Below are 15,052 nucleotides of genomic sequence, written 5' to 3'. Positions count from 1 at the left end.
GCCTCCAACCACTTTTGCATACACGACGTGCTGTGGCATGGGACAGGAACACAAGCATGAAGCTCACACTTTGGAAAGTGGTGGTGCTGATTATCTCCCGACTCACTGCTTTTACCTTGCTGGCTTTCAGGATGTTGATCTGTTCCTCATACACAGTGTCCCTGTTCTTCTCCAGAAATCCCTCACTCTGGTATTCCACCTAGCGGGAGACAAAGGAAGAAGCCCAAAGGGTAAAGTCCAACCGCACAGGGACAAGGTGCTGTGTCCCACCCCACCCCTACTGTTGGAGCTCACCTGAAAAACCTGAGAGAGAGAAGGAGGGGAACAACTGGAATTTAAAGGTCACTTTTTATTAAAGAAAGTGAACCTGAATGAAAGCAAAATCCTTAACACAAACACAAATTGTTTCTTTCATTAAACTGCTCTGTATGGGACCCAACCACACTTCCATGGAAACCAGGGGTAAAAATGCAAGGATCATCAGTCCCTCTACATGCTCTTTTGTTCACTCCTGAAATCCTTGTAAGCTAAGCAATAAACCTCAAAAGATCTCCTGACTACATCTCTGGTAGGTCTCTTGGTTTTGAGACTGCAGAGGGTTGGGGAGCACTGGAAGAGTTTTGAGAGGACAGATGAAAATTTTATTTTTTACATTTGAAGTTGGCTGAAATAACTGGTCACAAAGCAGACAGGCAAAGCTTGCAAAGGAACAACATTTGTGAAGGACACACGTGCAAAATCACATGCCTATGGAAAGGCAAGTATCAACCTTTGCCATGAAAAGTGCCGCTCGCATCCGGAGCAAACCTGGTTAGGAGAAGCACCTGTACGGGATCGCAGCACCCGCATGTTGTCTGGCTCCTCGGACACATCCCCCCCCCAGGTTGGCATTACATTTTCTTTCTAACAAACGTGTGTTTTGGGTAACTGCAAGCTTTTAAGATTCTTATTTGCTGTGAGTGACGCCTGTCACATCAGGGTTTCAATGAAGCTGGAGCCCATGGACGACACCCTACAGCACCAGACACTGGGATTTAGAACCCACAGTTGGCATCCTCTCCCTCAAAAGGGTGGGATCAGCTCAGGATCACCTCTCACGTGCTCCTCCCCACCATGCCGTGCTGATGCTTGGAGCTCCAACTCTTCAAAAATAATCCCCTTTTCCAATATATTTTCAGTGAAGCTGCCCTTACAGAAATTCGTTTCACCGCAGCTTTAAGAAAGAGGATTTTTCTCAGCTCTAGAAAGCACAACTGTTTAAAGCTTAGCGCAATAGTTTGGAGGCTGAAGTCCTCCAAGCTGATCTAGATCTGCCCAACCGAGATTACTGCCAACCAGGCATCCCTATCACCAAAAGGCAGCTCGCTGGCGCTATAAACTAATTTTCCTTCAAATGGCTCTTCTTTCCCTCCATACATTTCCCATTTCTGTGTTGAAGTCTCAGCGCACGCAACAGGCGCCCGGTTACCTTATCGGCAAAGTGGAGGACGATGAAGGAGGTGTTGGACATGCGGGGCTTCTGGAAGTGCTGGCTGCTGGCGTGCCGGTCGTACAGCTTCTGCGCCCAGTTCTGGTCGGTGCCTTTGGGAACCTGGATGGGGAGAAAATGGACCTAAAAGTTGTGGTAAAGCATGCGAAGGAGGTGCAGGGAGGTTTTGGAGGAACCCTGCTTGTGGGCTTCCTGTAGTCCACATGGGCTAGAGGAATATTTGAGAAACAAAGTCCACCCCCAAGTTCTAGGGCCGTGTGCCATTTTATTTTCATGTATATTCTTGATAAACACTCTAAAATTTTGTTCCCAGTGAAAAACACCTGAATGCTGGTTCTGCTCCAACAGCCAGAACAGCTCTTGCAGGAAAAAAAATTAATTAAAGCAGTATTTTTTGCAATTAAGTTACATTAATTGCTCAGGCACCAACATTACTTTTTTAATGCAGTTTTTGGTGACCAAATAGTTTTACAAACTGCCACCTGAGACAACAATCAGGAGATTCTATTTAATGTAAAATAATAATGATAATAAAATGATAATTTTAAAATATTAAAATAATAATAAAATTATAACTCTTAAGAAACCTCTGCCTCTCAGCAGGCTTGGGGTGGGGTCACTTGGATCCCAAACACAGGATGCATTAACCCCAATTGCACACAGGGCTGGGACTTCAGACGCACATACCTGTCCTACTGCAGTCAAATGATTCCCATGTCCCCCTCCCACACATCCAACCCCCTGTGCCACGAATCTCCTGGATGCCAAACCCTCCTTCTGCATCCTATTTCCACCGAAATCAGGGTGCAAGTCTTACACAGACCTTGCAAGGATTCGGCTATGGTACACCAAGATATCAAGTGTTGCCTAAGACACTGCTTTGGTCGGATGGGGCAGAGAATGGAGAAATCCTAAACAACTGCGACAACTAAAAAAAAACCTCACAGCACCACCTGTGCAGCAAGGGAATGGGCCACTTTTCACAAATCAGCAGTTACAAGGAGGGAGTGAGCTTACCTTCCTACCCAGCACCTGCAATTTTTACCCACTAAACCATTGTAAACTTAAGTTAATGCGATATATTGCCAAGATCAGGGAATAAAAAATACATTGGTTTTGTCTTACTATTTTGTAAGAAGCACATATAGCTGTATAGCAGCACATGACAGTATGTTGTAACTTCTGACACTCTCATGATTACAATTCCCATAAAGACTCAATTCTTTAGGGTATATTTAGGTTCCTTTCTGCTTACCGGCCAAAACCCCCAAAAGCTTTCCAAAAGAGATAAGGGTGTACAAGGAAACCAGCATGGCTGTAAATATCTGTTACTTTGGACTTCTCCAGCGAAACAAGTTTGCCACAAAGCAAAATTCTTGAAAACCAAAGGAAACAAGGAAGTTGTTGCACTTGAAGGCTGGGGACCACAGCTGATGGGGTTCATCCCCATCCCTCCTGCCTGCCCAGCAGGGATGGGAAAGGCATGGGCTGGTGGACGTCCATCACCGCCAACAGGACAGCAACGGTTGCACATACACACACACCTGTAATTTTTAACAAAAAATGGCTGACCGGATTATTTAGGTTAGAAAAAGAGAAGAGTCAGAAGAAAAGTGTTAGGCAATATTTAAAATTAGATGGGACAAAGCCTAGAAACCACAAACCAATTGTGCAGCGTCAGGGAAAGCTCTGGATCATCCATCAGGTCTTTACACAGACCTTTATATGAAAAGTGACAGAGGAAATAGGGGCAGCAAACAGTAAGAAGGAAAACTTGAGACAGATGAGGAATATTTCTTTATGCTTCTCTGAAACAGCCTTTGATCTCACGGCAGCAAGCCAAAACCCACCAGAAGGGTTGTGGACATGGGGATGCGCTGCTCCTGCCCACTCCCGTTAACTGGAAGAAGCGGCCGAATTAAATGCAGCAGCCGCTCACATAAGCCATGCTATCCCAAAAATATTTTATATTTTACTGTTGTAAGCGTAGCCAATTATGGATACACGTAGAAATAATATAGATTATATATAAATATTAAAAGGCATTTATTTATGCAATTATATACATATTTTATTCATGCAAGATAGACATGCATATTGAAACTATGGAGTTACATAAATGCAGATGGGTTTCTTTTTTTACATATAAATATGAAATATAACTGATGAAAAAACTCTCTCTGGAGCAATCATTAGGTGTCTCCTGTTTGGGACCAAGCCGCGGGCGCGGGGCAGAAGCACCGCAGCCACCTGAGCTGCCTGATGCTGCAGAGAGCAGATTTACCCTGCACCAGCTCTCTTCTAGGCCATCCACTTTGCTGAAAATCCTGCTTATCTCAGAATTTAACTTCAAAGGCGTCGCTCCTGCCTCCCAGAAAGAGGGTTTCGCTGTACTCGCACCACTCCCTGCTCATCGTTGGGCAGCCTGGGTATTTTTAGCTGCTTGAGAAGCACCTGATTAGGGACCAGCTCCTGGAGATAAAAACTAACAGAGCCATTATCTGTACTATTAGAACAGCTTTTTGTATTGGCTTGACAGTTGAAGGCCTTTAGAGCCAGTGAGAGTTATTTAGAGACTATCTCATCAGTCCAAGATTTTTTTAGGGGATGGGGAAGGGGAAAGTCAGCTGCCTTGGAAGTATTGTATGGAAATCTCTAAACAGGAAAAACCTTAGACTAGTAATTTCACAAGGTCACTGCTTCTGCTCATCTGCCCTCACTGTCCCTCTGCCCATCACTCTGCACAAAATCGGTCGGGCAGCATAATCCCGGCCAGGGTCACCTCCCATCTCCATACACTGTCCTCTGAGCTGCCAGGAGCTACTGCAACCGAAATCAAACCTACCCAGCGCAGCCAGGGTCAGCCCCTAGGCTTGAGTCTACTGCTTTTGTATCAGAAGCGTCTCAGGGTCAAGAATCCACTACGACCACCAGACAGCCGAGGAGATGTTTGGAGCTGTTTGGACTAAAGGGTGAGATTCCCTCCACCATCACCTCCAACAGAAGGACAGTTAATTGGATAAGCAATGAAGGTCCATTCAAACCTATGATCTAAAAGTCAACCTTCAAAACACAGTAGGAGCTATTTAAATTTTTATTTCTTTTCTCCTCATCACTCCAATATATGTTAAAGCCTGAAAAGAGTTGGGCTTCCTCCACGCTCCAGGGGCAAGTTCCAATGCAAATGGTATGGCTGACATGAAAGTCATAAAAGCTGACAGCATAACATAGGCAAGGTTATTCTACCGTCATATTAGGCGGTCCGCCCAAAAGGAAAGCCCAGAGGTCCAACCTGGTCTGCTCGTGGAGCAGAAATCCTCCCAGACAGGATGACGTGACACAGGAAGGCAATGTGCCGATTTCTGATGTTCAAAAAAACTAACAAAACCAGCCAAGGACGACACATTTGCTCAGATACCCAAGTTCACAGAGATGCAGAGAGACAAGTGGGATTGAAAACCAGTTTGCTAGAAAGCAGGCTTTAGTATTTCTGGCACTTGACAGAATGACACGGGAAAGGTTAAAGAGCATCTTTTGAACAGCGTTAGAAAATGCATTTGGCACATTAACAGCATAACACGATGGCACCGTTCCATAAAACACAAAAAACGGATCCACAAGAGAGTTTGAGAACATGAGGGAGTTTGCGGGTTGGCTAGACACATCCCCCTTTGGCAGCCTCACGGTCACATTGCTCCTCAGCAGAAAGAATTTCACTAAGATCCATAATAAATCTTGGACAATAATGCCGTGATTGACACATCAACTCTTTCAACCACCCTGTTCTAGACCAAACCCTTTTAGATGCACTTCACACTAAAAGAAAATTTTTTTCATTAATTTTTGCATTCCCACTCCCATCCCAACAGCATAGGCAAAAGCAAGAAAGCAGCCAGGCAGCAGGACACCTTACAGAGAAACCTGGATATCCACAGCAACTTCAGACTGTACTCCCAAATGACACTTGGGAAGTGTATGGAAGATATGCAGCATTCACACAGAGCAAGAAGGTTCAGCCTGAAAATCAGCTTTGATAAAGAGACATGACTGCATTTCTTAGAGAATTTTCCATTTCCTCTGATGATAATTGAAGTCCCTTGAAAAATCAACCCCAGGCAGCTCCTCCTCTCCAGAGCACTGAAGCTGCTCTTCACATGTTCCCTCCAACCACAAAGCCTTCAAAGTCTTCCTAGGAAGTCTGCTGTCCCCTCTGCCAAAGTCATTCCCTCTACAACACGGCCAACCATACACTAAAGTCACCCCAGACATCCAAGCAAGTCTTCTACATGCCCTCCCAACTTCCCACGACTGGATTTTCAGAAGACAGCCTCCCTCTTCTGATGGGCTCTACATTGGCCTCCTTGCTTTCCTCAAGGGCTCTGCTCTTATCCTAGATTATTTCCCACCACAACTGTTGGCCTTACGGGTGACTCCCTCCACATTTCACAGCTCACCAGCAGGGAGATTCTCCTGGATGCCCTTCTCCCCTTTCCCTCCTCTTCAGGCTCATCAGTTTGTGCTACAGCACTTTAATGCTGCGCCTGTCGCAGTGGCCTTGGTTTCTGGCCAATGCCATTTCTGTGCGTGGGACATTAACTCTTGCTCTTCCTCTGGTATCGTTTTAGGCCAAAGCAAAATAAAGAGGTCCTAAAAGCTCCAGATCCGGGCAGGTGACAGTCCAATGCAGGAAATGGGGAAAAGGCCCTTTGAGGACTCCAAGGTCACTTAGCAGAGGACATAAGGTCACAGTCCTGTGGAGATTATAAGGCTTCCTGGGCAGACCAGGGACGTAACTGGAGGTTGGACCAAATGACCTCCAGAAGCCCCCTCCAACCTTAATAATTCTACAACAGCTTCCAACTCCTAAGACCTCAAAGCTGTTTAAAAACCCCCAAACCCAAACATATCCTAAAGCCCTCTTTTTTCAGAGGCAGGGGTTTTATCGTTTGCTTTCACGAGACAGGTTTAGTCTTTAAAACTCCAGTCTCAAATCGAGAGCCCTCTCTTTCATTGCCGATTCCCATTTCAACCCTGTCTGGTCCCCTTCTTCTCTCAAACGGTGACAAGACTCTCATTACGCGCCAAAGGTCTATGACCTTCATTAGCCGAACTGCTTTAGCATGTACCCAACCACCCCCTCCCCAACCTCACATTAAAGATTAAAAAAAAATCCATTCTGTGAAGCGAGAACATTACTGACAAACCCTCTGCATTTGCGCTACCGTTTCATTATGTTGCCAGGACCCCCTCGATGCCATTTCAAGTCCCAGAGTATATTTATCCACCGTTGTACATTGCAAGATGACTTGCAATTACCCTATTGTGGCCCCGCACCCGCCACGGCTGGCTCCCCCCGAGAGGTGAAACGCTGCTGTCAGTGATGCGGGGGTGAAGGTTTCCATTCATAAACCAGTGCTTTCAGTTGACAGGCTTGGCTGAAATTTTCATAAAGCGGGAGAACGCTTGCAGGTTAGTATAAAAGAGTGATTAGAAGGCCCATAATAAGGGCCTGTGACTAATGACAGCATTCCCCATTGACAGGTAAATACCCAGATAATTGGCATTTGATGTGGGGGAATAGATCTTGCATTTCATTTTTTTGATCCAAAAAAGCATGGATGAAAAAAGTAGTACCAGGCAGATCTACGGCAAAGTTGGCCATATTCCTGCTGTTGCATAGGAATCGCTCCATCTAATGCAATGTCACCAGCAGCAACCAGTGCCAGGTGCTTCGGGTTCTGAATGGTCCTAAAGCAAAGCAAATGCCAACAGCCTACTCTAGCCATGAAGACACCCCAGCAATGCATGTGAAAGGAGATGTTTATCCTCTTGCAAGCTACTGCAGGTTAAAGCCCATTCTCTAACCTTTTATAAAAATAAAGATGCCAGCGAAAAGGTGGGTGGTCCTCTTTACCTTGCACTCTTCATCCAGTAGGTCCAAGATACCAAGTTTTGCCTCTATAAGGTCTATGCAGGGCTGGTTATCGTAGAAGTCTATGAGAGTCCAAGGGATTCCCTCCTTCATGTACTCTTCTTGTTCCAGCTTAAACACGTGCTGAGTGGAAAAACAGCAGAATTACTGACTCTGACCCCAGCCAGCACAGCGCCTGCCCCTTCCCCGTTCACCCGCTCGTCCCCACTGGAGTAGAGTATTCCCTCAGCACATGCAGAAGCCGTAGAAGGTGCCCTCATGTACAACGTTGTACGGGCTCTGCCATTTACACAATCTAGCTTCTGGGAAGGAAAAGAAAAGCTTTACACTAGGAAACCACGCGGGGGGAAAAAAAGGCTTTGAATGACTTTCACTAGAAAATGACTGAAGCTGTCATTACATCTAGGTGAAAGCCATATATTGAAATGGCAATAACATATATATCTCTTGGGCTGAGAAAAATCCCTGTCTCCTTTAGCGCAGTGCTCATTAAACTAGTGACCCGCAGCAGGTTCACAAGCTGGGAGCCAAGCCAGGGCTGAGCACGTGTGCCCCCATCTGCGAGCAGAGCTTCACAAAGAGCACCCATCGTCCTAGAAGAGATCAGCAGCAGTATCTGACTGACTCAGGAACATTTCTATTGTAGAGTCTTATTACAAAAAAGAAACAAAAAATCACCAATCTTTGCATAGTTTATATACCTCAGACCTCTGCCCAAGCAGATAAATTGTCTCTGGCTATTTCTGAGATACTCTAAGCATATTAAAAAATGATTTTTCAAATGCACTTTTTTCTTCAAAGATAGCTTTTTAAAATCTCTTCAAACATGTCATCTCGGAGTTTGAATTTATAAGCTTCAGAAGTGATAGCTGGACATACTAAGATACGAATAGTGCAAATACAACCCATAATTTACTTTTCATTTTTAGCAGCACTGATCTGATGCATTAGATATACTGCAAATGTTCATGTCCACGCATATGACATGGTTTCAAAGTGCCAAACCACTCCGCAGCACTTAGCTGCTCAAATTTAAGAAGTTTTCCCTTGTATTCTGAAACTAATAGTAATTTTTTCCCTGCTCACAACAAAAGCAGAACACGATCCCTTACTGGTTTCATTTCCAGTGCAGGTAAGCGCTTGTATCTAATAAAATAAAAGAATCTCAGGTTTTTGTGAGGCACGTCCAAGTGAAAAATGGGGAGTGTGTCCAACCCTGCTATTTAACACAGAGTTTTCGTTGCAGAGGTTTAAGCCACACTTAATGGGCAGATTTCCACTCATGCTTTGGTCTCGCACTGGAAATCAGGACTCAGCACAAGACCATCCAGGTTTCGGTTTAGAATTGAAACTACACCAAAAAAAAAAATTGGCAAACTTTCTACTTATTTGAAACCATCAGTGAACGTTTGCATAAACTATTTGCAAACCTGCTTCCAAGTATCAAGCTTATCAATCAACCAAGCAACGTTTTCAACTTGATGTCAATATTTAGTGCAATTGCAATGCACAATTCATTGCCCGGGAGAGATGGTATCCCAAGGACTACATTCATGCTGACCATGCGATCTGGCCAGGCTGCAGGTAAATGCCGTTAAGCAGAAGCCAGACATACAATAATCCCGCCTTGATACGTTTTCTGCTAAGTTTTATGGAACACTTCCAAGCTGACCTTACCGAGTTGAACTGCTGCTGGAGCTTTTCGTTGGCATAGTTGATACAAAACTGTTCAAAGCTATTCACTTCAAAAGTTTCAAACCTGCAAAGCAATGAATAAATCAGCATTAAGCACTGCTTCATCTCAAAATCTACTTTTCTCTGTAATGGTGTCATCTGCATGACAGGGAACACCAGTTATTCAACCGTCTCTTCACGTTCCTCCTATCCCAGATTTACACTTTATTCCTCATTCCCCAAAACATCTCTCTTTCCTTGCCACAACTCAAGGGATTCAAGAGGTCTCTTCTGCTACGCACAAATGCGATATTTGGTATGACTGTAGCTTCCTGCCCATCAGCCAGTAGTGCTGAGACGAGAAACATAACAGCCTTTCTTGGGGAAAAATACTATGAAATATTAAGTCCAAATATATTCACTGCAAAGGTGATGGAGAAACAGTAGCTGCTGTCTTAAAAGACCCAACACAGTATTTTTAATGCAATTCAATAGAGCAGAAAAAGAAGGTATTAAATTCATAATTATAGCCCTGTGCATAATTGTGCATCCCTGATAGCACAAAAATTAGATACATGTGAGCAAGTGGGTTCTTGGAGGCAACGGTAGAAATGGTGCTTTCAGCTCCAATTCCAACACGCTCCTTCGAGGGAGTTTGGTGTTGGTCTCGGTGATCCCCCTCTTCATCAGGGCTTCAAAAGCTCCCCTTGCACAAACGCTATCCCACCCCTCCACGGGCCATTGGCCAACTCCAAAATGAGCTCAAAACTGGCTTCCTAGTCACAATTAGAAAAGAAAAAATATGCAGTTTTAATAACACAAACTACAGGCAAGCAGGAGAAAGACAGCAGAGCCCCCGAGGTGGTCGAGGCTGAAGCATGTGGAGCCCAGGAACAGGCAGAGGGAGCCGGGCTTGCTCTTAAAAGGAAAAAAAAAGGACATTTTTCAGCTACCACAGGGAATTATGTTATTTATATTTCTATTTTCAAGGCACAGTTGGAGGAAGGAGAAAAAAAGTCTTTGACACATGACTGTAAGGATTAAACTAAGGGAAGAAGTGGCAAAGCTCCCTGTGCTTAATGAATAAGCTGCCGTAATGACAAATGTGCAGTGAAATAACTGCTCAGGTAATAGGTGCTGTAGGAGCTGGCAGAACAGTCTTAAAGCACTAAACAAATGGAAGTCCTTTTTTTCCCCTAAAATCAGTATTTCCAGTACTTTCTGAGGATTACCCGGCCATTATCCACATGATGCAGCTATTCCCCAGGTATTGCCAGGTGGCAATGCGCTCACCATAGAAAATGCCTCAGCCCTCAGGAAAAGGCAATGGAAAAGGAAAATGGAAAATGGGAGAAAGGAGCCGCTTTTGCGCTTTTATCAGCCCCACAGCCCTCGAGGAAACCCAGGACCAGCTCTCTCTCTGCCTGACCCGGGCTGGCATTGCCCTCGAGCTGGTGCAGCCCATGCCGAACAGAGGATGCTCAATCCCTCCCCATCCCAGGAACTGAGCTTTGCAATCTTTAATGCAACAAAATCCAGTGCCTGGGACCAACGAATGTTTGTATTAAACACGTGGCCAGAGCCTCAATGATGAACATGTCCTTGAAGAGCTCCTGATGCGCTTGATCTTGGTCGCATGGCCGTTGCACCGAGCAGATCAGCACCATCAGCTCTTGCAACTAAAGGGACTTGAGTTTCCCAGGACTCCTTGGAGATACCAACTCCTGCAGGTTCACGATCAGAACAATGGGGCAATAAAAGATTTAATTAAAATGGAGATGGAGAAGCACAGTGAGCTAGGTGGAAAAACACAATGAGAGCAGGGGTACAAGAGGAAAGATATCAGAGTGGAAACTCTTTTTCCACTTCAGAGACACCAGATGTGATTTATGAACCTCTCAGCGAGTGTCGACCAGGGGCAGAGCAGCTGTACAACATCAACTCCAAGGGAGATTTCATGAAGTCGCTAATTAAGGGACTCTGCCAGCACAATTTGCTAATTGACAGAGCAGTTTGGTCGCCAGCTCCTTGCCAGGAAGTCCTGCCCACACAAAGGGACTGCACTAAGACGACATCCTAATGGGAAAAGCAAACCAATGGCTGTTTTGTTTTTATTCATTTCAGTACCTATATTCTGGTGCAAAAAACAAACGCATTCACCACTCCAACCCATCACCGTGGCTCCTGGGAAGGCACGTCCCAGCTTAGGGACAGCTCCTGTGAGTGGACATTGGGGAGCAAATGCTGCATTTTGGCTTTTCTCCTGTTCCCTATTCTGCTGCACGACAGGTATCTCCTAAACCTGCTGCAGCACCAGTGTTTATACTAAAGTATTTAAAGTTCATAAGTAAGTCCAGCATACAGCCGGCCGCCTGGGTGTTCACAGTTCACTTCACATGGCAAACAGAGTAAAAACAGGCCGTCCCGGCTGAGTCCAGGAATGCCACATGAATCTACTCTTCAGATGGACTGCGGTATTGCTGCTATAGCAAATGATTCACTTTCAATAAATACATAAAGGTTTTTAATGCTGCACCCTCTCACCCCAATACTAACAGAGAATTAAGGATGCAGGGTCGAGCATTAGAGAATTAGGAGACAAACCCTACAGCCTCTGCACCCTTGGTTTGGGCCCCTAGAAATCCCACCCATGGGGACGGTCCTCCCCCAGGAGCCCCAGGACAGAGGTGCTCCTGGGATGTCAGGGACGTGCGGTGGAGGCTGCGTGCAGGCTCCCTGCCTTTTAAGCTTAATAATCCCCCTCCCAGAGGAAAAGGAAAAACAACAGACATTTGGAAAAAAAAAAATTCCAACATTTGGCAGAATGTGTTAAAGTTCCCAAATAACCTGAGTTTAGGGAACCAAACCACTTTCAAGGACTTGCAGAGACTCAGGCTGCCAGCACCCAAAGTCCCTGCATTGTTAATTACTCAGCATTTAGACAGCAATACCCCCTTCTGAAGGGGATTTATGGTCTCACACACAAGTGTTACGGCCCAGAGTGCAGACACTCATCCCTGCAAACCTGCCTGTTTCAATAGGACCTGCAGCTCGCTGTGGGAAAAAAAAGCCTGCTGTACTCTGTGGTGACACCAGTGCTGTAAAAAGCATCAGCTGGCCAACATGCTGGATGTGATGCACAGAAGACCTGCAGCTAAGGGAGGATTTTCTTCCACACTAACAGGTTTTCAAGCCCAGCTTAATCTTTCATGAGCATTATCCTCAAATCTCCTTTTATTCAGATTTCTGAAAGACCGCATCTGATTTTGTAACTCAGATGTCCAGCTTTCTGTATTGACCCACTACTGCCCACAAAGCTCCATCTCAAAGCCTTATTTCTCATATTCCAGCCTGCAGAAATCTCTATTTGTAGGGACACTGATGGGAAACAGCTTTTCCATCTCATACAGTCTTTGAACCAGACAGTGCCAATCCCATCTGGTTAAGATCTTCCAGGTCCTGTGCTATATATATCTAGGAAAGCCCAGACACTTTCAAACCTCTGACAGCAACCTCACCACCTCAAACCATCCCATTAAAGTCTCAAACCAAAGAGGACTGTACTCTTAGCATACTTGGTTCAAGTGTTTCTGTAGACCTTGCTGTACGGTCGCTGATGGAGAAGAGCAGGCAATGGGCTACACCGATGCTCCAGCACTGACTTCTGGCATCCCTTCTGCTGCCGTGGCTGTCCAGCAGATGTTAAAATCAACATCCCAAACACCAGTAGCTGTAGAAACCCCATGGGAGGTTTTATAAACAAGACCCAATTCCAGTAACTGTATAGGTATTATATCCATAAAAGCTTTCTGCAGCTGACCCAGAACAACTTCAGCAGGATTTCATTCTAAACTTCAGGTTCACCTAGATCTGACAGACCTTACAAGGAGTCTGCCATTACATGAGATTTGGGATTGAGCAAGCACAGCGACTGCACTGGGTCAGGGACTGGTTCCTGGAGCAGCTACAACTTGTCCATCCCACCTTCCCCTCCGAAACAGGAGCAACTAAGTACCTTAATATATTAAAGGGAGCACAGCAGGGTCACTGCCATCCCACTTCCTTGTCCTTGGTCCCGAAGAGACAGAAAAGGGATGGTGTTGAAAGAAGGGAGAGGAAAACAAACGCAGAAGACCTCTTTCCTTTTCCCACAACTGACATAACCCCCCTCCTTTCTCCTCTATCTCCTGCTTCTTTGCAGCACTTCAGCTAAAATGAACTCTTCACATACAACTCTTGCATCCCTCTTCTACCAGCGCTCAAGTGCCAGGACGACAGACCAGACAGTAACTGTCCAAATTTAAAGCGGCTCGTTGCCCCTGAGGTTGCAGGCTGCAAGCCTTACTCTTGGTTATGCCAGAGCTTTTTGCACCTTACCCCCCCACCACAGGTTCCCAAAGTCCTCTGAAAGCTCTCGTTGCACAAGGGTCCTGCAGCAGCGGTTTCACAGCTGAAGAGGCAAAGTAGCTTCCTCAAACCTCACAGCAACCCCAGGCAGAGCCAGCGCAGTCTTTGTTCTCCACATCTGCACCTTTACCCTTAGCTCATCTTTAAGCTTGATGCTTTAAACAGGACAGAAATCCCGAATGGGAACAGCATGGGAGGTAAATCCCAAAAGCCAGCACTCAAGCAGATCTCCATGCACTGTTTTGGGGTCAGGGCTGCAACAATCTAAAGGAGGCTCAAAACTGCAAACCACACACCATGACTGCGCTTTTCTGCATCCCTTTTTATTATTCCCACCCCCTGCCACAAGCCAAGGTCAAGCATGCATGGTCAGAAGGGCAAGACAAATTAGAAAAGACTAATTTACAGCTTTAGAAGCAGAAAGCATGCCTACCCGTAGATATCGAGCACACCGATGAAGGAGTGCTGCTTGACAGTGGTGTGCAGGGCCTTGTTGATGTGCTGCACGATCCAGTTGAAGAGCTGGGCATAGATGTGCTTGGCCAGGGCATTCCTGGCATTCACCACTTGCTGCACGGACATGTTCTTCACGTAGGTCTCGGCCGTGGTGACGAGTTTGCGATGGCAAAGCCAGTGCTGCATCTGGCTGTGCTCCACGCCCAGCAAGCCGCAGAAGTTGTTCAAGTGCTCGTCCTCACTCTGGGGGTAACAAGAAGCAAAGTCAGCAGGTTGGTAACACTCCAGAACTGGAGTTTTAACAGCGGGTTCCCAGATCAGTGCAAGAAATTAGCAGCATTTCATAACTATATGGGGAAATACTGTGTTTCTCTGTGGTTGATAGGAAACAGAAAAGTGATGAGCACTCATCCAGTTGGGCTAGTCTTCACGGACATGGATGAAACGGCTCACACAGAGCTCTAAATGGTGGTAGACCCTATGGCTTTCCTCTGCTCTGGCTATCCTTAAGCTCTTGAACTTAAAAGCAGATTTCCACGGTGACTGCCAACAGGAAAGAGCACTCTCCACTTTACTCCTCCTTGAGCTGCAGCTATATGCTCCTTCAGAGCAACCTTGACTAAGCCTCAAGTTAAAGCTCAGGGAATGCCGTTACAGCGTGCCTCTTACAAACCAACCCCATTTTGAATAACAGTTGCAAAATGCGCGTTACCAGAGGGGTTGTTTTTTGCATAATCAATAAAATGAAATGTGAACTTCATTTTCCCCTAGTGCACTGTATTTTTTTCCCCCCTCAAACTAAGACAAGGCAGTTCTGAGCCTCCATTATGCTAAGATAGTGGGCACTGCCTTTTAGACAATGAGAAATAAGTTCCTCTTTCCTCAGTGCAATAATACATATCTAAAGGAAGTAAATTGTTTCCAGTTAGATACATGCTCGTACAGGAGCTGGATGGGTTTGGGGATGGAGAGAAAAATGCATTTTAAAAGACCTCTAGGATGCTTTTTTGCTCTGATATCTTTTTGACCATGGATTCCAAGTCATAACAGGATTGATTTAATAACATGCAATTACATCTGAAGGTAATTAAACA

At 45.4% G+C, this 15,052-nt stretch overlaps 1 protein-coding gene across 1 annotated transcript in view; it reads right to left on the bottom strand.

The window, feature by feature from the left end:
- The window catches only part of LOC142074995 (unconventional myosin-Vb-like), a 116,011-nt gene that overhangs the window by 67,775 nt on the left and 33,184 nt on the right, over positions 1-15,052 (bottom strand). The window contains exons 10-14 of the mRNA XM_075135989.1: positions 13,936-14,201; positions 9,099-9,180; positions 7,404-7,544; positions 1,469-1,591; positions 116-199 (exon numbers count right to left, since the gene is read on the bottom strand). Of these exons, the coding sequence (XP_074992090.1) occupies positions 116-199; positions 1,469-1,591; positions 7,404-7,544; positions 9,099-9,180; positions 13,936-14,201 (696 nt within the window). The remainder of the gene's footprint in view (positions 1-115; positions 200-1,468; positions 1,592-7,403; positions 7,545-9,098; positions 9,181-13,935; positions 14,202-15,052) is intronic.

Source organism: Calonectris borealis, chromosome W (assembly GCF_964195595.1).
Source record: "Calonectris borealis chromosome W, bCalBor7.hap1.2, whole genome shotgun sequence".
NCBI classification, from domain to species: domain Eukaryota; kingdom Metazoa; phylum Chordata; class Aves; order Procellariiformes; family Procellariidae; genus Calonectris; species Calonectris borealis.
This window is presented reverse-complemented; position numbering and strand designations above follow the sequence as displayed.